Source organism: Drosophila biarmipes, chromosome 3R, assembly GCF_025231255.1.
Source record: "Drosophila biarmipes strain raj3 chromosome 3R, RU_DBia_V1.1, whole genome shotgun sequence".
Taxonomy (NCBI): Eukaryota; Metazoa; Arthropoda; class Insecta; order Diptera; family Drosophilidae; genus Drosophila; species Drosophila biarmipes.
Window position 1 is genome coordinate 10,728,287 of NC_066616.1, and position 24,572 is coordinate 10,752,858.

General features: G+C 43.3%; 3 protein-coding genes across 3 annotated transcripts; all 3 read right to left on the reverse strand.

Moving 5' to 3' along the window:
* Positions 1 to 380: 380 nt before the first annotated feature.
* LOC108030985 (uncharacterized) lies at positions 381 to 2,019 on the reverse strand. Its single transcript, XM_044095504.2, has 2 exons — positions 1,857 to 2,019; positions 381 to 999 (listed from the first exon to the last, which is right to left on the reverse strand). Exons 1-2 carry the CDS (start codon positions 1,863 to 1,865, stop codon positions 553 to 555), a joined length of 456 nt encoding a protein of 151 aa, XP_043951439.1. The 5' UTR covers positions 1,866 to 2,019; the 3' UTR covers positions 381 to 552.
* A 9,014-nt stretch (positions 2,020 to 11,033) lies between these two features.
* Positions 11,034 to 12,001, reverse strand: LOC108030986 (protein lifeguard 1). The gene has a single exon (XM_017104186.3). It carries the CDS (start codon positions 11,917 to 11,919, stop codon positions 11,128 to 11,130), a length of 792 nt encoding a protein of 263 aa, XP_016959675.1. The 5' UTR covers positions 11,920 to 12,001; the 3' UTR covers positions 11,034 to 11,127.
* Positions 12,002 to 20,754: 8,753 nt separating this feature from the next.
* LOC108032229 (uncharacterized) lies at positions 20,755 to 24,465 on the reverse strand. The gene is made up of 3 exons (XM_017106092.3): positions 23,720 to 24,465; positions 23,300 to 23,549; positions 20,755 to 23,220 (listed from the first exon to the last, which is right to left on the reverse strand). The coding sequence occupies exons 1-3, from the start codon at positions 24,217 to 24,219 to the stop codon at positions 20,878 to 20,880; spliced, it is 3,093 nt and encodes a 1,030-aa protein (XP_016961581.1). The 5' UTR covers positions 24,220 to 24,465; the 3' UTR covers positions 20,755 to 20,877.
* Between the last annotated feature and the right edge of the window lie 107 nt (positions 24,466 to 24,572).

The window sequence follows — 24,572 nt, forward strand, 5'->3', positions numbered from 1 at the left end:
GCCCTAAGCGTATCCTAAGTTCGGCTTTCAATGGAAAGCATTTCCATTTCCATTTATTTTTTGTTTGTGCTTTTGTTGCTTTCTTTGATTTTGACGTAATGCTTTGGCCCGCGGTCTGTGACGCCCAGTGACAAAGGGATTAGTTCTTTGTTGTCGGATGTGGGGATTGTGGGCTGGGGATGCGGAGGTGGTGGAGCTGAGGCTGGAGCCACAGCCGCCAATCGACTGACAGTTATTAATTGCCACTTGACGTGGCTGCGAGACGGAACGAGCAGCGGCCCCGGCTCCTCGAACCTCGTGTCGCTGCCAATGTTGATACCAATGTTCGGGCTGATGGCCAAGACGATGCTGACACCCATCAGTCAGCGGGCCTGAGCCCGGCTTATGAGTAATTGAAATTGTGTGTAAATCCGCGAACGCAAAGTGGCGCCGCGATAAGAGTTCAGAGCAACAAAAACGACACTGCACTTCGGCACTCCTGAGGTATTTATTTATAGCGTCTTAAAAATAACTTATATTACTCCTTTTATCGTTAACACCCGGTGTCCTGCCTCATTTGTCGCCGTTGCTGAACACGCTGATGGCGTAGAACTCGGGCACTCGGTAGACCTTCAGGCGTTCGTGGCTGAATCGCCCGTTGGTGAGGGCCTTCACATAGAATATGTCCTTCAGGCCCAGGTTCTTGCGCTGCGAGGGTTTCGTATCCTCCAGGACAAGGCGCTGCTGCTTCGGCCGATAGCCACCGGACTTGTCCTCCAGCAGCTTCACGAAGATGATGTCCTGCTCTTCATTTCGTCCTGCCAGGGTTCGCGCCTGGTAGAGATTCTCGCGTGGCTTTGGATAGATCAGCACGGGTTGAATGGGCAGCACCTGGCTGGGCGACGTGGGATAGGCCTCCAGTTCATCTGGCGCCGGATCTCTGAAGTGGAGGGCAGGGGCTGCCCAGGTTAGGCAAGGAAGGTAAGCTGCCAATAGCAGAAAGCCGATGGTGTGGTTTATCTAGAAAGGATTAAATTAGGGTTAGTTGATTTCCATCAAAAATTCTCCACATTTTTCTTCACATTTTATTTGAGCTTGAAAAGTTTAAACTTTTTAAACACCTTTTTTTCTGATTTTAGTTTTGTTTAACAAGTCAAAGCTATTTTAAACACCTTTCTTCTGACTTTATTTTACCCAAATACATTAAAAATGTATTAGCTTTTGTTTAAAATGTACAATAAAGTCCAAACCTGTTTCACAATGGCTTTATTTGAATAATAAACACGCTTCCCGCAATTAGTTTAGATTTATGTGTTAGCTGTGCTTTCCTCGTGCAGGATTTATGGTTTTAATTTAGAGCTTTAAGAGCAATTAATAAATAAAATAAATCATGGGTAGGCATCTGCCAGGTGAAGCATTCAACAATTAAAAAGCGATATATCTTACAGGTATAAATTTAAAATTTGTTAAACACTCTGCTGAAATGTGTATACATTTTTTACTAGGAAACCTAAACCGTTACCGATTATATGGTAGTTCTGCTATTTTTCAAGGCTCATTTATCACATTGATTTATTAATTAACAAGACTAATTAAAGATAAGATAAATGATAAAACCATGAAGCTATGAAATGATGTATAACAAAATCCTGCTCAACACACATTTTAGCACATTTATTCTTCCCATGGATTGTAAGTGATTTATAACTTTGTCAGATGTGTTTTATTTCGGTGATTTGCATATCTAATTGATCTACAAAACTGGGAAAATTAACTGAGTGTTGTGACCAACCAGAATTGGTTACACTTCGATATTTGGCCATAAGCGGACGGAGTGACTTTGTGTTATTTTGACTTGGTTCTCGGGTTTGAATTACCGTTTTCATTGCGTGGCTTAATGCCCAGCTCAAGTTCGCTCAGTAAAAAATCGAAATATTTATTTTTGAACCTAAGCGGCTTTGGTGTGCTTTTCGGCACTCTGGCCCTTTTGGCCAATAAAAACGTAATATCACAGACGATAAAAGCGGCGATCGAGCGCGAGGCGCGAATGTCAGAAGCAGACTGGCGTGCGACAAGGCCAAGTTAACTTCATTTACCGCCCGACGAAGCCACCGGCAGAAGCTGAAACTGAAGCTCGAATAAAAAAATAACAACTAAACGTACAAAAAAGAAGGCCCGAGCTGGACGAAGAAAAAGCGGCAGCAGCGCAGTCTCCAAGCTGTCAACAAATTGCAAACGGTGGGCAAACAAAGACAGATGGCTGGCTTAACACCCATTAGCTGCTGCAGGAACGGCTCCTAACTCAACGTGCATTAACAAATAATAGCCAAATATATTTTTTCATTTATTTTTAGAAACTATTAAGAATCTAAATATATATATATACAGAAAATATCGTATATATTTTTAATAGTCCGCTTAAGAACAACTTTGGAGACACTTTGTAAATGCTGGTTTGAATTAAAATATTTTTTAAAAGAAAGTACAAAAATATTTTAATAAAACTATCTGACTTTTAACTTTAAAAAATATATAGCTTTTTAGAAACATTTTTTTATAAGACTATATTTTATATATTTAAACAAATCTTAAATACCATTCTCCATTTCTTATCAAGAATACATACAAATTATTTATAAAATCTTCACTTGTATATCTATATAAAAGAACACATAAAAAAGGCTATAAAACATATTATAAACTATTGATAGATGTTTAATTAAATCTATTTTAGGAAGATTATATTAAAAGATCTAACTTTAAAAACATATTTAAAAATAAAGTTGTTATCAGATTGATCGTACTCCACGATGGCATTAGACTCCAAACTTCCTACCCACCCCACGTCAATGGGTTAATACCCAAAGATGGCATAGGGGCGTTTCACTCAGTGTTTGTGCTATTAATTGATCACTAGGTCGGAGTGCCGATAGGGTCAATGTTATCAGCGTGCGACCGCGGATCACTCACCTGTGTTTGATGAGCTCAAAACCAATTTCCAGCTGCTTACATTTCGCTCTATCGCCCGGTAACTCTATGCTCTGGCCGCCAGTGATGTCAAATTTATTATTATAGCCACTGAATGGGCAGCGAGGTAAATGAAAAAAAAACATAGACGGCAGAAATAACTTAAAACACGTAGAAATGCTTAATTAGCGAATAAATATTTGCGCTGCCTTGGGTTTGGTAAAGAGTTTTGCACACTTGCTGGATGGTTTTATGAGTATGTTCATCCGCTGCCTTTTGTCTGTTTGCAGTTGAGGTTACCAGTAATAATAGAAATTTCTCGTTAAATACATGTTTCTGAGGGTTCTTCAGCTTGAAGGCAGACAAATCAATCATACGCACCGTGGATCCGCAGTCGAAAATCAATTACAGCGTGATGCAGAAGCAGAGTTAAATAAATAAGCAGCGGCAATTGAGGCAAAACAACCATTCGAGGGCCAACACACAAGGGCAAAAACGAAATTTAATCGCTTTAAATGTGAAATTATGGCCAAAAAGGTAGCGGAGAAAACAAATAAACACCCAAGTGAAGCGCAAATAATTACAAGTTGTCTTCATTGTTGGGCAAACCAAAACAGTTGTCGTTCGATTTCGCTGGATCTCGAATCTCGATTCGTGACTGATTAATTACAGCGCATCTCGAGTCCCCTTTGCCGCACTTTGCATATTCGATTTGGCCTTGTTTTCGCTTTCGACGCGATTCAATTCGATTCTTTTTGGCCAAGAAGAGCCCGCTTTTAATGAGCTCATTCGCATGCTCACCTGGAATCGTGTGAAAGGTGGATACTTATGCTGGGCAGCTCTATCGATGGTTGTTTTTTCCACTTTTTTTTGCTACCGTTTGCGCAAACCTCTGAAAAAAGGGAAAGCTTTTCGATTTCAGAGGTGTCGGCATCGATGTCTGTGGCGCCGCATTAGCCGCAAATTGTGGTTTATGCGTCTGGCCAAAAGCCATCAGCGCTGTGGGAGTAACAGGTATCATGTGGTGGGTCTGGCTCCGAATCTCCCTTCCCGTGCAAAGGTTAATCTGTAACTACAGACAATGGCGGCAATTTTATGTGGCAGCCTGCATACGCTGGGGAACAGAGCGAGTGAAAAGTTTATTGCAAACATCCTGCACCGCATTTAGTTTTATTAAAATGTTGCTAAAAAGTTGATTGAATAAATTGTTTTCAATGGCCTGTTTTTTGCCGATATTTTTAGTACGACTTTGTTCTATGATTGTGTGATTGCGACACTAGTTTATTTATTATTTTTATTATTCTCGTTTAATTGTGTGTTTTTGTTACATATTATATAATTCGAAACTGCCAAGCGGGAAGTAGAAAGGCTTATGGAATTATTTGATGTTTTTGCCATATTTCGCATCTCCCTACTTCTGTTATTTTTCGCCAATTTATTATGCAAGGTGTTGTTGTTACCAGTGGTGTTTTGTGGGCCTATTATATCACACTGCTGATGGAAATAACATGTAGCCAACTGGAGTCACAAAAAACTAGAGTAGAGTTGAATGGCTTTAATTTGCAAGCACTGCTGATTTAAATTTAAATTATTGCCGCTTTTCAACTTACAACTTAAAGCTATTTGATCTTACTCAGTTTTTTCTGTAAATAATTCTTGTTCAACTTTATTAAGCGGCTCGTCCTTATTAAAACGCAATAAACTGCACGCTGAATATTAATCGCCTGAGCGTTATTCATTGCCATTAAACCCATTGAATGTTAAATATTCCGATGGAAATAAATAAAGCATACGTTCTTTTTCATAATAGCGCCTGTTTTTTCCTTTTGAATAATTTTGATTTGCGTTAAAGAGCACCGGCGTAATCCCAGCGGGCAGATTTAAGCGGATATTTCACATTCAACACCTTTTGCTGTAGGATTGTTCGCTTTTTCGCACAATTTCCCCTCTCATTGGGGCCTCATTAGCATTGTTAATTGATAACAGTTGGAGGGTTGGCAGACCGAAACGAGGGAAACACAGCTCGGCTTGTAACGAAATAATCATAATTCGGTCGAGGAACAAGGAGGTCTGCTACGATGGGTGGTGTGGGCAGAAATACTTGTATCTTGTGTAAACGAGCGAGTTTTGTCTTTGGCTTTGTGCAAATACCAAGAGCCAGAGGTGCTCTACTATGAAATACGATGACAGGACAAACGGCGTTTGCAGCGCGTTTTTAATTACCATAATTACATAACTACACTCACACCAGCAGACACTCACCAGCCCCACACGCACGCACTCACGCACACAACTGCTGCTCGGAGCCCACGCCTGGAAGTATGCAGCACATTCAGGCAGGACATCAAGGAGTTCGGAGTGGGGCTCGTAGTGCTGACGGCGTTTTTATTGAAAAGGCTAAAATGAAATTCATAAACTATTATATTTTGTAGTAAAAGTCTTCTAAAACTACAGGAACATATATCGCAAATGAAATTAAATCTTTGTATAAATCGACATAGTTATCTCTAGTTCATTTAATATAAATAAATTTTTTATCATAGTTTATAGTTAGATAAATAAGGATTTAAAAACACTAAATCCACTCTGAACATTTTTTTGAAATACCTGGAAAATTATTGGAATAAGAATAGAAAATATTTGTAATTTAATAAAAATATTTATACAAGCGTAGAAAATAGGTTATTGCTGCTGTTATTTTTTTTAACATTTTCGAATAACAAATGAATAAGTATCAGCAATTAAATATTTATGTTAATAATTTTAATTTCCTATTTACATTTAATTTTATGATCTTTTCTCACTGCAAGTATGTGTAATATACAATATATATTTAAATATTTTAAGCAAACTTACAAAATATCCATAAATGGATTATTTTATTATCACTTCCCTGCCATATGCTCCCACCTAAGTAGACATCTCTGGAGCGGAATGTAGTGCCGCGTGGCAGGGGCCTGTCCCTTTATTGTTGTTATCGCATAAACTTAAATAGTTTCTGGCAGCCACTTTGCGGCTTTTAAGTTATTTTGCGTGCACCACTTGAGCGGAGCACTTGTATTCGGGGCCGCCCGTCGAACAAGGGTTGCGAAAGGTCCTCGTGGGTCGCATTCGGTGTGGGCTGGGGCCAAGGACCTCGGGGTGGGCGGCGAACATTACGGAGACAGTGGGAAGCGGGCTTAGTGTCAGTGTTTGAATGTTTAACTGGCTCCGTTAATTAAATTGCCAGTCTCTGGCATTATTTTCGCCCCCTCCGCCCGTGGAGCCCTTGCCACCTGTTTCCCGGCCGCAAATTAAGTCAAAGTTTTCCATTCCCATTTACAGGTTTTTCCACCTCCTGTCTGTTGCATAATTTGCACCCCGAGCTTCTTTCGGCCGGGGCTTTCCCTTTGGCGGTCGCGTGGTGGCACAGAAAAAAGCTTGGCTAAATGGTTTGCCATTAATTTTTCGTGGCATGCCGGTTATTAACCCGCCTGTGTGCTACCGTACTTCTACTTCCCCTCCTTCTAACCCATGTTGCAGTCATATTTTTGCAGCGAGGGCGTGGAGGACCCGTGGGCGTGGCTGACACAGTTCGCGAATCAAAGCTGAAAATCACAACCGAATTCGGGCGGTCTACAACTAATTGAAAAATTACCAAGCCCACGGTTTCCAGAAAATTTGTGTGAAATTGGTTGAAGGAACTGCCGTTGATTATAAAGTTTCTAGTTTCTAATTTTGGCACCATTATTATGATTACTTTTATTAATAGAACTTAATTTTTACCTTCTCACCAAAAATAAACAGCTTTTAGTGCTCATATGAATATACCCGAGCTATTTAAATATTTAACAAACATTCACGGTAGAACTAGGAGGTTTTCTGTGGTATATTAAGCAGAGTCTGGCATTAATAGTGGTCCCAATGGGTGGTCACTTTGACCGCACTGCTGAGTAATTTTCCCGGCAGTTTGGTAATTTGTTCGCCTTAATTCTATTGTTGTTGACTCAGGTCGGAGCCAGAGCCACACGTGACTGCCCCTGAAAATGGCTTATTTGGGAATTTCAATTGAATTTCGGTCACATCTTTCGAAGTCGGACAATCGAAATGCATTTTGGCTTTCATAAATAAATAGGTTTGTTAAATTGTCCATGCTCCACAGGCTCCGAAGTCCGTATTCCGGATTTCGAGTCCGGTTCTGTGTGCATGACTGCCCCGCAAAGCCCACTCTCTGCGGAGATTCTCCGCCTGTTTGTCACTGGATTTGAATACTCGCTTTCCATGCTCATCACGTGGCTGTCCAAAAATTGCCTACAGTTGAGCCACAAAGCTGACGCGGGTTGGGGTCAGGGGTCAGGGGTCTGGGTGCCCGGGGTTTTGAGTTTCGATTTGCCAGTCCCAGTCCCCTTCGGATCAAAGGCGCATTTAAGCAGCTTACCGCCAAATGGAAAGCGGTTGAAATTTTCATGAATTTGCAGTCCATTGTCGAGATGAAAAGTATTGTACAATAAATGCGATTGGCTTTCGTTCTGTGAAGAACTTTTGGCCAACAATTAGCCGAATTGGTGACCAGTTTACCGACTTTAATTGATTTTCGCCGTCAGTTTGATTTTCAATTTTCCGCCAGGCCCCCTCTAAACCCAAGTTAAATGTGGCTAAAAACCAGCAGCAGCCAAACAACGGGCAAAATGCGGAAAAAATAGAAGCAAAATCTCTCAACTTTGATTGCAAATTTCTTTTTCCTCCACCGAAACATTTTTCAGCACTTCCCCCACAAAAAATCCACAAACAGCTGGAGCCCCGAGTTCGGACGTTTTTTCTAATTTTCCGTTGCAGTTTCCCTTGTTTATCCTTATTTTTAGAGCGTGCTCTTCATTTTTTCTTTGCATTTCTGCTTTCCTGGTTTCAGAGAGGGATTTGGTTGAATTTCGGGATGCTGTGAGTTTTTAATTGAAGTATTTTGTCTCTTAACTTGATAGTGCTTGCAATGGATCTTGAACTATGTTTATATTTGATATTAGGACGTATTATATTTGGCAGATTAGATTTAAGTCATACATTGAGCTATCAATTTTAAGTAAGTTTAAAAGGAAGGGCAACTTCTTCTCCATAAACCCGATCCGCCCCTGACCTGCGGCATCACATCCATTTTGCATTCCCCTATATTTCCCTATTTTTGCAGATTTAGTGGGTGGCTTTTTTCGAAGCCGGAACTGGCAAAAGTGTTGCTTGCAAATGTTTACAGTTTAGTTGTGCGGATGTGATAAAAACAATTTGATTGCAAAATAAACTGCACATAGCGTCAAACCGAGAAGAGGGCCAAATTGCCAGCAGAAAAGTGGAGAGCTGGAAATGTGATTGGCGAGTGGAAAACGGCATTGGCATTGGCATTTTTGGCAGGGCCCAGGACACAGGCGAAATGCTTGAGGAAAGCGCAGAGCACCGAACCGGAATGCGAATGGGAAATGTTTGATTGAGTCCCCGTTTGAATTGATTTCGGACATCGCCAGCCGGCTGTAAAAGGAAATTCCCCCGAATTTCAAAGAGAAGAAAACTGAATTTTAGCTCACGTCAGGGTTATTTCGCCTTTCAAAGTTGTGCTCCTCCTAATTCGGTTAAGCATTTTATGGGTGCACATCTGCGGATGAGTGATATCGGAGAGCCTCTGACTATATTTGGTTGCCATCGCATGGGTTAATTGGATGGTAGATAGTTTGCACTGCATTTGCATGTGTCTAATTGCCAGTGAAAGGGGGAAAAATCATTGACCCGTAAGCAGAATTTTTTATGCTATTATCTCCTCTTTGAAATCCATTTTGCCATCCAGCTTTAGTTGGAATTAAATCAAGAACTTCACTTTTGTTAATCCTGTCCAGGTTAATTTGTGTCAAGTCGACTTGTCCTGTCTACTTGTCCAACTGCCCGTTTGTCCTTCTGACCGTCTGTCAGTCGGTGGTAAGTTATGTGATTAATGGCAACGAAATGGGGGTGGCCCTTCTATGGGCGTCTAATTACATTCCAACCGTCTGACAAACGGGAACAAAAAACTCATTAACGCACTTGCAACATGTCCTAAATATAATACTCATAATAGTTTCTCCATTTCCCCTCTTCTCTTTGACTAAGCATATGCGCAAAAGTTGTCCAAAGCTGTAAAAAATAATGCAAAACGCTTTTCCGATACCCTGTAAAAGTTTCATTATTATGCAGTTTATTCTCTAAGTCCGAAATAGTAATATTTGAATATTTACATTTTTAAATACACCTTTTAATAGTTTAAGGAACTGTATTTTGTACCATTTTGGTATATAAAAGTTGTCAAATAATACAAACCAAATTAATATTTAATATATTTACAATACATTTTTCGTATAAAATAGTGCTTAAATTGTACATTTCATATACCCAAACATTTCAACTCAAACTCAAAACATTGTATTTTTGCAACCTCTTTTTTAAGCATTAAATACTCCAGTTAATAATTTATGGAACTACATTTCATGGGACCTGTTTCGTGCATTTTCACGATACCATATGCCATAACCTCACCCCTTTACGAGGTATTAAAACTGAAACAGAAGTGGAAATAAAAACCCTGTGTATGTCGCTCATGAGCGTTAACTTTTCGGCGAGTGTTGCCTTTATGCAAGTTCGCCAGTGAATGGGGGAAAGCTGGAGGGGTGGGCGGAAAATCCTCATGACTCCACGTTTTCGCATTACACATGAGCGAGTGTATTTGTGAGAGCCACATGTTTTACATGAATCACAGTTAGTTTCGGGACGCTTTTCCACTTTTCATGCCGGCGAGCGGGAAATGTGTACATAAACCACAGACGTGACAACAAAACTGCGGGCGCCCTTCTGCCAGTGTCCTGTGCGAAGTGACAGAAGCATTGACAGGAAACAAAACTGTCCTTACACAAACACAAATAGCAGCGGATCACAGGGAAAGAAATGCGAAGCCAAGCGAACGGAACGCAGCCAAGGGAAAGTTTTGTGGCCAAGGATCATGGTCATGGTCGCCGAACACATGAGATAAGATAAGGACCCTTCGATTCGGCATCGGATCCCTACGTGGACGAGGATGTAGCTGCCAACTTTTATTGATGGTCGACCGCAAAGTTTAGGGGTCATTTCTCTCGAGGCGGACCAAGACCCACCCAGAGCTGTCGCTTTATTGAACTAGTTGCGAAAGTGGTTCAGTCTGGCTAAGAAAGTAGCATGTTCAAAGTTTTAGTTCCTGACTTCCTGATTTTGTAGTATATTTTTAAGACCCAAATTAACAATTTCAAAAAGAAAATTTCATTATATTTTCATATAAGACAAAACACACTAAGCCATGTTATATGATCATATCATATCATACTACTTCATAACATACCAAGTAATTTCTTATAAATGAATTGTTGTTTTCAATTACACAATAGAAATTGATTATGCATACATATCAAGATAACTATTTACTAAAAATCAAACCAATACTCAGTAATGGGAATGACCTTTAAAAGCAAATTAATGGCTTCATTTGACCAGCTGAAATTCAATAGAACTTAGTTATCAGTTTAATGATATCACCCGTATATGTTTGGTCAATTGAGTCCTTATCAGAACCAATGGAATCAGTTTGAACGCAGGAGCCGCCCAGCACTAATGATATCCCTATCCCTATCAGGATCAGGCATCTGGAATGGAATGGTGTTTCTGCTGATTTTGTGTGCTCGGCCAACTGTCAAGCGACTGTCAATTGTTAATTAAATGTATACCCTTGGCAGCTGCTGGCGTCGAGTTCACTTGATTTGTTTGACCAAGATACAGCTACTACGTAGTAGGGGTATATATACATCGACTGGGGGGCATTTTGGGACCTATCCTCCCGTCACACAAACCCAGTCGGTCCACACTTTGCAGATACATTTATTGGAAAAGTTTGCCACGACAGCATCTAATTTGTGTAAGCTTTATGTTAATGTTGTTACGGCCTTGACAGTTTTATTGCTCGGACTAATAACTTAATTGACATTTGGAAGCCGGTGGGTGGCGAGGGGCTGTGCACCTGTTGTGCCGTAATGTTCGTAATTTATGAACTGAAACATAAATAATCGGCTCAATTGATGCTGCACAATTTGATTTACTAATTTTCGACATTGAATCATTGGAGTGAATAATCCGATAAGTGCCGGAAAGTGGGCCGTGTATTTGGGATTAGTCGGATCCGCCCAAAACCTTCAAAATGTCCATAAAAACGTTGATCACATCCGTGTAGAGATTGAGAGCGGCGAATATGTACTCCTCGGGACCGATGGAGCACCTGTGCCTGCCGCCCATCATCAGATGCGTGTCGTAGACCAGGTAGAGGGAGAAGAGCAGGGCACTCAGGCAGGCGTATATGGTGGTGGTGAGACCGTAGCCCGCGAAGACGGTCACGATCCAGAAGAGCAGCTGGACCAAGAGGTAGCTCATCAGCATGCCACCCATCAAGGTGAAGTCATACCGCGTCTGCAGGGCAAAGAAGGCGAGTCCCAGGCAAACTGCCGTCGCTATAACCACGGCCAGTAAAATCTCCCTTGGAGCACATCGGCATGAGGCCACTCCCAGCAGAATGGATTCGGCTATGGTAAACGCCACCAGGAAGATGAAGTTCGTTGGAGTGCGCCGACGGAAGCTCTCATTGCAGGCCAGAATTAGCAGGACGGCAAGGCCGGTAAACAGGGCACTCAGAAAGAACAAGGGGTTCTCAGTCATCATCTGTCGCACCCTCATGTCGTTATTGAAACCCACTATGAACACCAGCGAAGTAATAAGTTGCGCCACCACGATGAGGTACACCTTCCGCATGAATCCCCGCCGAATGCTGGCGTTGCAGAACCCCAGGCTCTTGTCCTGACCCTCGGGATCCATGTCCGATCCGTAAGCCGGATGTCTTCCCAGGGGGTTGCACTCCGCCTGGTGGCCTCGGTCTCCATACTGCCGAGCTGATTCTCCGACAGCCAGCATTGCGAGCTTAATACTTTTTAACAAACTTTATAAAATAGTATCAATATAACTAGTGTGCCTGGTACCTTTTACTTGGCAGTTGAATCATTGATTCAAGACTTTTAAAGAAAAGGTAAAAAAAATTAATATTTTTAGAGCAATTTCAAAAGAAGTTGTTTGGTCCATCAAACGTGAATAAATGGAACGTAAGAAACTGCTTTAAGTGGATTTTCTTGGTCTTTCAGTGTGTATGGGAAGAAGATTTGTCTTTTGGATACGATTTGTTGATAATTATAACAATATTTTGTAAGTCTCAAGTTTCGGAAACCTTTTTAAATTTATAAATTAAGCTTAAGCTTTTAAACAAAGTTATAGAATAGTAATATTATTTAAATTTCTTATTTTTGGTAGATTTTAAAAAATTAGTAATTAATTAATTACTAATAAAAATAATTAAAAAATAAAAAATAACTATCGGTAACCCTGTTTTTTTGACCCTATATCTCAGATAAAACGCGCACTTTTGGAGCAACTTTAACCCACTTCAACCGCTGTCTGAGGACTTTAAAGCACTCTCTGCCGCGTGGGTCAACAGTTTATGGCTTGATCTTGCCCGTGGTTGGATTAGGCGGCGGCAACAACTACAACAACAGGTGGTGGGCCACCCGCCCACAATTCGTGGGGTTCCCCGTACAGCCCCCTCCCTTCAACCGCTCCACCCATCCTTCTGCCGCTTCTGCGCTTTGCAAGCGAGGAGAATTCAGCAAAGTTGAGAGCTTTTCGTGGGTTTTTCAGATTGGATGAAAGCGAAATTCCGTGCTCAGTACTCAGTACATTCGGCTCCTTTGTGGGCTGGAGTGGCCGAAATAAAACCGAGTGGGGACTGCACTTGGCATTTTCTGATTACCTGGCTCCGCCAATTTGACGTAGTTCTCTGTGGCAGCTAAAGCCGGGCTTTTCCCACCCGACCCGAATCGAAATGGCGAACATAAAAAGCCTTTTATACGGCCGCTTTCGGTGAATATTTAAGGGGACAAAATTAGGCAAAGCCTCGCCAGAAATTAACTTGACATTTGAGTGGAGATGGCTAGAGCTAGTTGGATGCGAGTATCACACATGTGTGGGGTCCGTCATTGGGCCCCACATTTCGGGGAACTTTTGTGGCACACATCAATCAAAAGGCCATTTAGTCCTGGCCAGGCCAGCAGTCTCTTTACAGGACCGAATATACGACCTCTGGTTGTGCCGTGGGCACGACACGTGTTGCGTTTTAAAGTTAAGCGCCGCCCTTCCTCTTTTTTAAAGTCCTAAGCTTCTGTCGAACAACTATCAACAAGCTTTTTTTTCCCAGGCGGTTGGCGTAGTTAAGTCCCAAAGTGAAGTGCGTCACGTGTCGCCGGATTAAGCCTTGATTTCCCTTCCCTTGGCTAATGAAAACAGTCTCGGCCAAAACAGAAACCAGAATGGGACAGAACAAAAGGGAAAAATGGGCGGCAGCCGCTTTCCAGAATGGGCGTGGCTGGCAGACATCTATCAACACTTTTTAAACTTTAAATGAGTTTTCCAGCGACATAAACTTTGCCTGGTTGGGCCCCCAAAAGCCACACAAATAAAAAGTAGAAAAACAAACTAGAGGTGTGGGTATACATGGGTAAAAATCGGAAAAGTTACATTATACATCATAGCTTTTATACAACTAATAATAAGGAAGATCTTTAAAGTTCCATAAATATTTTCTCGATACCAATAGTATGAAGGTACGTTTAAAAATGTTAAGATGAAAAATAAACAGATACAAATGAATGGTATTCTTTAGCACCACAAAAACGATGACAGAAGACCGAGCTGGTCAACAGTACCGAAATGGCTGGACAAAATGAAATGGACCACGAGCCAGTGATTGCCAAACAACCCATGAAAAACCAACAACGAACTGCGAAAAAGCAGTGACCAGCAGCAAAATATGAGGCTATATATACGGCATTTACTTATTTAGAGGAGGGCCATTGCAGCTTAATCTATGCAAATCCACAAGAAATCTCATTTTGCGGACTTAAAGTTGATAAAAGTGTGTTGCAGCCCGTCCGTTTGGCGGCGATGTTGGGCGGAAGGACAAAAAACCGTCAACAAAAACAGGACAAGAACTGGGGGTGTAGTGTGTGTGTGCCGGCACACAGATTCACACCAACACACCCACAGTACTCAACGCTTGGTGTAAATTTTCGTTCGCTGGGAACTCAATTCTTCTCGACAGGGCCCCATTTCCCTTATTTTATGCATTATTATGGCGTATTTTATTTTTATTCCACTTTTATTTTCGCTCTCTTGTTTGTCATTGTTGAGTTTTTCCTTTTCTGCTCGGCGGTGGGGTACACCCACTCAACCCACACCACCATTTCAACCCCTTTACGAGGTCATTAAAATTCACAATTCGCCAAGGGCAAGAAACTTCAGTGCACCAGAATTCGTTGGCCTTATTTCGGATGCAGTCAGCTGGCGCTCTTCTTGGAGGCTACAATTAATTTTAATTTTGGAAAACATTCGCGGCGGCAGTCAGGTTGGTTTATTGGCGAAAGTTTCTCAAAAGTATAGTTTTTAAAAGTTTTAGTAAGACGTTTGATAGATCATTATCAATTGTACTAATTTCTATCTTTTTTCTTTGTAAACTATAACTTATTTAATTAACTTAAGTCCCTGATATCAAAGTTCCTCTTCCGGTATTTATGCAAATATTTATATTCACCAAATACCATACTTTAAAAATCTGTATCTTCTTAAAATTCAAATATTCTAAAAATATGCTGCATACAAATCTTTGTTGATTGGCCTTTCCATTTCATTGCAGCAGAAAAGCAATTGCATTTATTAATTTCTAAAGGGACTGGCACACTAGTAGACTAGTAGTTGAGCAATATGGTTTGCTGTTCCCAGCTTAAGCTCCAGCCAGCTTGGAGTTGCATTTGAAGAGCCGTACGTTGCCAATTTCCATTCCGGAGTCACTGAGTCCTTTGTACATTTTAAGCAGCCCGACACCTTTCAGCCAGCTTGGAGCACAATATTTTTGTGTGGATGCCCCCCATTTGCATATTGCATTCGCCATACTGCGGAGTCGGGACTTGTGTCATGCAAATTGGCAGCTTAATGCCCTCTCCGGTTCAATGACTCCGTGCGGAATCGACTGGGAGGTGGGACTGTGTGGCGAAAGTGTTTAATATGCTGCACATTTCGCCGGCCTGCGGCTGCTTGCAGTTCGCAATTTTTAGCTAGACTGCTCCCACTGGAGAGCAAATATTTTTCAAGCTAGCAAAAATATTTGCCAATAAACACGCACACACGGAGAGCAAGGGGCGGGAGCAAGGAAAAAGGAGGTGAAAGTGGCAAAGTTTACCCGCAAAATGTCCATAAAGTTCATGGCCATTGGCTCATCATCGAGGGCACTCAGACACAAGGAGCCCGGACCATCAGTCAGTGACAGGACGACCAGCTGCTCCTTGTCTGCCGAGTTGTCCTTATGCAGTTTTAGCCAAGTTTGCTGCTCTCTTAGCCGCACATAAGTGCAGGGAATTTGGGGAATTTATGTTCGGGCCAAACTCTCGTTTAATTGAATTTTAACTTTGCCCCTCCGACACTTATTTGTTTGGCTATTTTTCGGGTAGCGTGGGTGGCTTTCATTTAATTGAAATTCATTTTGCAGCCGCCTGCTGGCGAACTTCTCTCGATATCGCCTATATTTTAATTGCTCTGTGGCCCAGCGATTCCGATATGGTTAGATTACAACTTAAATGGCCACAAAAATGCAGACAAATGGCCTGTTTTTTGGTAGGGGTTTTATTATTTCATTTTACTATTCATTTGATCCCTTATTACTACAAACTGATGACAAAGGCTTATCCCTTCGGGCCGCAAAAAGGAGAAAGTAGAAAGTAGGTGGGCAAATTCTGAATCAATCAACAAAACATTGAACACTTCACTTCACTGATACGGGCATTATTTTATTGTTGTGCTAGAAAAAAGCTGCCTGGGATTATTTAGTTTTTAATTTTCGAATAAATTGCTTTTGGGACTTGTGAAAGGGATTATTTTGTAGTCAGAAAAACAAAGTAATTCGATGGCTGAAGGCTTAGAATAATGTTCCAAACTTTATTAAGCCTCCGAAAAGGGTGAGCTTTAAATTATAAATGGATAATGAATAAATAAATAGAATTACATTTTAGGGAATATTTAAGGGAAACCCCTGAATCGCATCTATATCTACCTGCTCGCACTTCTGCCCACTGGTGAATCTGTCCAACTTGCGGAAAAAGCCGGAAATACCATCGCAAAGCAATTGCTTTTGGGATTTATTTTATTTTATTTGGGTTTTTGAGTTTTACGAAAATAAGCGAAATTGCGCGCACTTGTTCGCATGCATGCATGAATAAATATTTTATTGCATACGAGCACTTGGGGTCGTTGGTTCTTCGTACTTTTCGGATTGTGTCAGGGAAAGCTCATAACAGGAAAGTTTTGTTTTTAGGATTATTATAGTGCGGGTCTGTTGGAAACTCGTATCAGGAAGCACAAGTTGTTGACAAACAGGATTATGGTGCAATAAACTAAACTACTCTCGCAGCGATATGAACCGAAATGAGGAGTTGTTAAAATCCCATAGTAATCCACGGCGATGACCCATTCGCAGAGAGAACGGAACTGTATTTGTTTCACGCTGTGAAATTACCTCAAGTTCGAGTAAAATTCTACTCTACTGGAGCTGCTGAATTTTTGGCCTTTGTGCTGCCCGGTTCTGTGGCAAACTAAACCGCACAAAAATGGCAACTGCGGGGGTGTTGGCAAAAATGGCCCAGAACTTTTGAAGTTGATGCCCTTTTTCTGGCTGACATTTCCTTTTAGCCTTTAATGGAATCGTAAAGCTTCTGGTAACAAAATGTTTGCTTCACTCTTTTTCCTCTGTTGTTTTGGCAAAGGGCAGGCACTGGCTGGAAGTTCGCCCACTCCACGGTTTTAACTACATGCTCTGTGCACTGGAAAAAAGTGCATTAATGTTACTGCTGACAAGGAATATTTTAGAGCTTAATGAGTATTCTAATATAAAAGAAAACGGTTTGTCTTTCGGAAGAATATACTTTTTAAAATGTATCATTAAATATTATTTTTAATATTTATTTTTGTATTCCAGGGCCAAAAAAATACTTGGTTTGATTATTAGTGTATCTTCAAAAACCTCTGCAAAGGGTAGGTAGGCTTATCTGAAAATTATTATGCCTATGTTTATAGTTAACAAGTTCATAGAATCAAAACAACACAAAAATAAATACAAGTAATATTCAAAGTTTAAAAAAATTTGGTTGGAAAAAAAACATTAGAAATATGTCGGAAAATCCTGATTTTATCGCTATCAACACAGAAAATTTCAAGGTATCCATTAGTACATAAAGTACCAAATTACAAAAATATATATTTGAATATTATACGAATACGTAGAAACTACAATTGTTTTTATTTTATTAAATCAATCAATTTAGTTTTCAGGTGAACATAATCTTTGAAAAAGAAACAGTGGAAACTAAAGTTCTTCAGCGAATAATATAAATATTTATCATATGAAATATAAGTTTCCTTTTATTGAAATTTAAATGTTAAATTGCTTAAAGTTCGAATGACTACAATAATTTATATTTTTTCTAATTAAAGCAGGTATAAAATACTAAAATCCATCTTGGTAAAGGGCATTGGAAACTTAAGTCCTCCCACCTGCAAGATAAAAATGTATTATATGAAGTTTAAGTTTCCTTTCGTTGAATTTTAAATTTTGCATTGCCTAAAGTTCATATGCCAATTAAAAATGTGGTTACAGCTTTTACAGTTTTTCTGTGAATTTAATACAGAAATGGAATTCATCTGCACTTTGTGTGAGTGAAGTGCAGTCGTCTGAGCCCACACACGGGCACTGGAAACGCACGGAGTGCTCCGATTACGCCGTCAAGTCGCCTTTTCTGTTTGTTGCTCATACGCAGCGTTGTCGCAGGCGGACTTCTGCATTAATTAGAGCAGCGCGTGGCGGGGCAGCGGAACGAATCGCATCGCGAACGGTGAATGTGGAATCGCGGCCCGGTTGCATGCAAGCGTGTCGAGTCGCCCGACTTGACTCCGCGCGGCAATTAAAACGCTGCAATCGAATATTCATTAAAACGCAATTTGCAGTCGTGGCACATCTGGTATTTTGGCATTATGGCACGGCTTCTTGGCTCCCTGGCTGCAGGACCGGGCAGGTGGGCCCACCCGTCTTCCTTTGACAGCAGCCTTTGCTGTAAACGGATCTAAAATTCGCACAGCTGCTCGCCAAAATGGCCAAAAAGCGCCTTGAGCTGGATGCAGAAAGTTTCGCAAAAAGCGAGAAACTTAAGCGGCAAAAATTGTATTCACAAAACGGAGACGCAGCTTAATTTGGACAGTTGGAAAGTTTTCGGGGGCATCACAAATCTGCCGGCGTAATTATTATGAATTATGCAGCAAATAACTTGGCTCTCTGCTAATGGACTTGGCCCGCGGCCAGACAAGAGCCCAGACTTCCGCTCCCCTGACGAAGGTAGTGCAACTAATTGACAAATGATGATAAAGTGTCTCGGACAGCCCCTACGAGGCAGGTCTTACGCGTACCCACGGCTGTACTTTGGGCCCCACTTTACGGCCCAGTATTTTCTCAACAGGAAACTCTGCTGGCCTGGGACGCAGTTTTAGGGTCTGATAAAAGCTTTGTTTGTGCTGACGGAAACGGATGTTAACTGCCACAGCGAATGGCCACTGACATGACGGGTCCGGGGGTGGGTTCCACTCGTCCTGCAATCCCCTAAAGAGTGGGCAGCATTATGAGAGTGGTCGGGAACAGGCCTGAGCAAATATTGGACCAAGCGTCGCCGCTGCCCAGGGTATCAACAGTTCCAGCTGACCGGCACCCCACGCACTTGATTTATGAACTGCCAAAATGCGTTTACCTTTGCCTCTCCGCCCCGCCACTCGTCATGTTGACTTTAAGGCGTCAAATTAAAAATCCCATTAAATAAAATATTCAACAAGGGTTTGCCCCGAAAATATCGACCCTTCTGGTCCACTGAATTATGCAGGACGGCTAAGGGGGGTCCACAAAGTCCCCGTTCCCCAGCATAATTGCGGATTTTTAATCATCTCGCATATTTCGCAGCCGAAGTGTCACAATTTCGGAATATTTTCGTGCCTATCTGCTGTGCCAAAAATAAATGCGGTCCCGTCACCTAGCTAAGTGTCCTATAAAATATTTCCGTCGCCGACGCCGCGCCACATCGGAAATTTGTGGCACGATTTATCAGGCATTTTATTTGGTTTTATGTTCGCATAGCGGCAACATTGTTGAAAATTGAGTCATCCACTCTAAACTTTTCCAGCGGCATTTTAGAGAGTGAAAAATTGCGTGTGACGAAGGGATATTTTCAGTCGCGGGATTTCTGATTTCTAGATGAGATTCTACTTTTAAAACTTGCTTAAGTTGGCCTCGCTTGCAGAAAACCTCTTTTTCTTTTCCCCTAAGATATCTTTTTCTTTGCCTAATTTACGCGCCAAAGTATTTCAGCCTAAAAATGAACTTTTTCGCATTTTTGCTTCCCCCACTTAATTGGCCTAATTTGTATGTATAATTAAAAATTTCTTGTACCTACCTCTTGTGTAAATTCGAAACCCTTCCGAGGGGACTAATAAATTGGCTCAATTTGAATCCCTAGGGTTAGGGGTGTATATTTCATCTCTGGGACTGCGATTCCCAAAGGGAAAGTGTACAGTGCTGTGAGTGATTGTTAAAATGCACTGAAAGAGCCTTTTGATATTTGAAATATAATATGATGTGATAGCTCACTACCCTTAACTCAATATTTTCTTATTGGCTTGCACATCTTAGCACATTTAGTGTCCTAGATAATTTGAGATGGCTACTTATTAGCTCAGTATACGAGCTCGCCCGTCCATCTTATGCTCGAATATGATGCGTTCCCTGCTAATCAGCTTACGTATTTAGCATATATTAGCATTTCCCATTAATTTACTATTATTCCTCGTGCGTGTGTGGGCTTCGGCAGATATCTGAATCGCCGTATGGAGAGCCCCTCCGTCCCCCGGTTTTCCCAGGGCCCCTGTGCGTGCCTGCCATTTAATTAACTGCACAGACAACATTTTCAATCTCTGCTCCACTCGACTCCGCAAACGCAACCCGATTCCGATGTCATTTCGAGTGGGAATGGCAGTCCGAAATGCTGTTATAATAACGCAAACAAGCTGTTGGGCTTACAAAATCTAATCCCCCGTCCGTCTGTGTGTCGGCGGCACTAAAAACTAATTGAAATTGCCATATTTCATGTTTAATATACGAGAGAGCAAGGCTTTATGGCGTCTTCTGCCATAACATAAAATTTGATAATGCCATTCGGATTTTCACGGCATTAGCAGGCAAGTGCTGTCTCTTGATTCTGCTTATGGAATGGACAATTTTTGAAGAAAAGCCATCATACAGACAGTCGTTTAAGCAGTGCACTGCGAGGTTCTTTGAAAAATATGCATTTTGGCCGGCAATTCGGATGAAATTGTGGTCAGAATATGAAATGGCAATCTGCAAAAGTCCTGATGCTGTTTTTCCGAATGAAAAGGAGATTAAGTGAGATGTGAAGTGTCGTGAGGAAAATAGTGACATTTTCCATCGTCTTGCTCTTTATTATTATCATCCTTACGTTGAAATATATTCGTCTTTTCGGAACAGTGGACTCTTCCATACACAGGGCTCTAAGGAATAATAATTCTATATGAAAAACCCAGAGGAAACCCACACAAAAAACCAACTAAAATATTCTTGGTATATTATAAAATATACGAGACAGAGTATTTAAAAGGGCCATTCGAAGATTTCGCGACGTTGGAAAGGATGAAGCACAGACAATGGATTAGAGTCCAATGGAAGATCCCTCAGCAGACGATATCAACGCGATAGGGATCGCAGGGATTGGGAGCTTTGCCTCGCCTGGGCATCGCGCAGATTGGAGGAGGTGGAACGGCCAGGAGCATTTTCCGCTTCCTCTCGTTGTCCTTGAGGCCATCTTCGCCGACAGGCCCACCCTTGGGCGGCCTGGGCCTCTTGTCCTTGCCCTCCTGCGGGTTCCAGGGTCGGACCAGGGTGCCCTTCTTTTGCAGGTACTTGATCATGTTGATGCCCTTCTTCTTCGCCTCCACTGCATCCCTCTCCGCCTGCTTGGCCGCCTTGGCTGCCTCCTCGGCGGGTTTGAGGAATCTCTTGGGATAGCGGACTGGAATGGGTTCGGCTTTGACGCCTTTGGGCTTGCCAGCGGCTGCGCCGGGGAATCCCTTCCAAGCTCCGCCGCCCATGCCCCCGGGACCTCCTCCGGGGCCACCGAATCCTCCTGGGCCGCCTCGGGGACCGCCAAATCCTCTTCCTCTTCCACCACCAAAGAATCCTCCGCCACCTCCGCCTCCTGCTCCTCCTGGTCCTCCAAAGACTCCCGCACCACCGGCACCGCCTCCGCCACCTCCCCAAGCGCCCGGGACTCGTGGTCTTCCACAGGGCATTGGATTTGGTCCATGTGGTCCGCCCCCCATCAGCCCAAAGACCCCGTCCTCAAAGACCACTTCACCCGGCCAGCCAAAGGATGTGCCCATGTAGCGATCGCCCACGGCGCAGTCGAAGGCTCTGTAGTATGGAGGCACTCGGATGGGATATTGGGGAGGAAGAGGCATCTGGTCCTTCTTGGAGGTCTGGGTGCCATGGTTCACCGTCTCCGGCGAGGGTGCCCGAGGCGGTTGCTCCGTTCCCGCCGGCGGAGTGACATCGAAGTCGAACTCCATGTCGCTTTCGCTGGTGTCGGTCAGCACCAGATGGTCGCCAGCTGGAGGAATGCAATGGCGTCGGCACTCCCTGTTCAGGGCCCTCTGCAGGTGAACCTTCTCGGTGGGATCCCGGCAATGGCACATCATGAGGGTCTGGTGGCAGGTGCACTTGCGGAAACCCTTGTCCTTCAATTTCCTCTTGATCTCCCGAAGAGCCACTGCCAGTTCACTCTTCACCACCCGGAAGGTAATGGGTTTCTGGCGCACTCCAAGTGTACTAAGTGGTCTCAAGGTGATGAATATCTCGCCGTTCTTCTTGCAGATATTCAAAACCGGCGAAGCCAACTCCTTTTCCCGCTCCAAGGTCTCCGTATCCTTGCACTTGGCAAAGGCCTTCTCTCGGGCGGGTTGCTCCAGGAAGAACTTCATCAGGTGCTTGATGGGCTTGCGGATGGCTCCCGGTCGCCAGCCCAGTTTCTTGGCCTCCCAGCTCTTGCTCCAGGCCCAGCCATGTCGTCGGGACACGAATCCCGACTGGTGGACGCACTGCTTGTGTCTGTTGGAGATCTGACCCTTGTTGTTGGGTGGAATATAGGGAGCCTTCTTTGGCATCTGACCTTCGACCTTCTTGTGCTCCGCCTTGTCCGCCCTGGGCTTCTCCGTCTTGGGCACTGACCGATCGCAGTTCTCGTCCAGCTCGGACATCTTCTTGGTGTCCTTGATGTCGTACAGATCGCGCAGCTCGGAGAAGACCTTGGCCAGGTAGGGGCGGCAGTCGTCGGAGCTCTTGTTGACCACGCAGTAGTCCTCCGACTCCTTGGGCTCCACCTTGGGGCACTTGGGGCCCACCTGGTCGCTCTTGAATATGTCGGCGCACAGCTTTCGGATGCGACAGTGGGCACACATCTTCCCGAACTTGCAGGTGCAGCGGCATGGTGGACACTCCTCCTCCTCGGCGGCCTCCTTGTCCTTCTTGGCCTTGTCGCAGGGATCGGTGCAGTAGTCATCCAGGGTGGCCGGAGCCTTGCCCAGGTACTCCAGCAGGATCTGGTCCGCCGACAGCTTCTTCTCCTTATGCCGCTCCTCCACCACCGGCATGGGTTTGATTCCACACTTTGGACACGCTGCGAACTTGGGCAACCAGGACATATTGGTCAGGCAGACGGGACAGAAGCGAATGGGCTTGATCTCCGGCTTGTGGCCATCGCAGTCGGCTATGGGCACCGGAATGAGGTTCTTCTCGCAGAAGTCCGGCTCCTGTTCCTGGACGGCGGGCATGTAGACGAAGCACGGCTTGTCTGGCTTTTCCGGGAGCTCAAGTAATGGCGGAGGTTCCGGCTGGCACCAGCAGGGACTCATGCCAAAGTTGTTGGCCTCATCGGGATCTCGGCAAGGCGGCTTGGGTGGTGGCATCCCTGTCCGCTTGGTTATCGAGTCGATCATCCGCTCGTACTCAATGGCCATTTTCTATGGAATGGGTAAAGGTAGGAATATTAGGTATTCTAATAGGTTCCCAATAGGTTACAAATAAGAATTAAAACCCCACCTTAAGTTCACAGCATGCTGGAATGCCGGATCCGTCCTCCGTCATCATTTTGTAGGGCTTAATTCCTCCGCCCTGGCTGCGATATCGATCCAGATCCAGTTTCAGGCGCTCATCGCCCTCCTCCTCCTCCAAGTCGTTGCGACAGGGTTCGCAGGCACTGGGACACACCTGGGACTCGCCCATCACGAACATGATGTCCTGCGGATTGATACTCCTGTCCACGTTGCGCTCGCCAGGGGCTTCGGGCTCCCTAAGAAAGGAGTTTGAAATATGTTTTCATTAGAATAATTCAGGATTATATAATATTACTGCTACAGATTAAAGTAATTGATTTAATTTGGGAGTAACGGACTAATGTACTACAAGGAGTTCAGAGACTAATATATACACCATTTTTAACTCCAATGAAAGGATACTTACTCGGCAAGGCACATGACGACCAGCCGGCAGAGGAACTCCAGCTTGCCCGTAACCTCCCCGCCTGACACCAGGTTAATCGTATCCGAGTGAAGGATGTCCGTCATGTCCTTATCGATGGAATCGACCACGCTGGAGGGAAAGGATGCCTGGCCAGAGCCAATCACCTTTTTGCTGTACACCACTGTGAAGGATATGCCGCACTCGTTTACGTTCTTCCTGATCTCCTTGGGCTCCTTTTGGAAGGAGAGGCCAGCGTTGGCCTTGAAATCGCTGACGTTTATCTGACTCTTCGTGAGGATGAGTGGCGTCTTGAAGAAGTTGGCAGTGACTTCCAGCTTGGCAGGATTGGTGAACTCCGTGTTCTTGGCCTCCAAGTGGGTGACAATACAATCGAACACGAAGATGGGCAAGGGCTCTTTCTTCGGCGGGGCTTTCTTCTCCGGCTTCTCCGACTCCGACGGAGGTTCGACAACCGCTACCGACTTCTTCTTGGGCCCCATCTCGAGGACTTAAGCTTCTTCCTTCCCTTGCAATCTGCAATTTTTACTGCCTGTCTGGGCTTTTTCTTCGTTTTGCGGAACAAGCCTGAGTCATTCGCTTTCCGATTTTATTGAATTTTTTTACTTTGGATTTTTTGAAATACGTTTTGGTGGACTTACTACACTAAACTTTACAATAAAACTGAAATAGACAGGCAATACAGTGTTCTGAATATAAAATCAAACCCAACTCTGACCGGTTTCAAATGAGAAATGGCCCCCAAACATTTCTGACAGTATCCAAGGCATGTTCCGTTTTTATCGGATTATAATTAGTGGGGAAATTCCAGTTATACTTTATTTGTTTTGCTGGG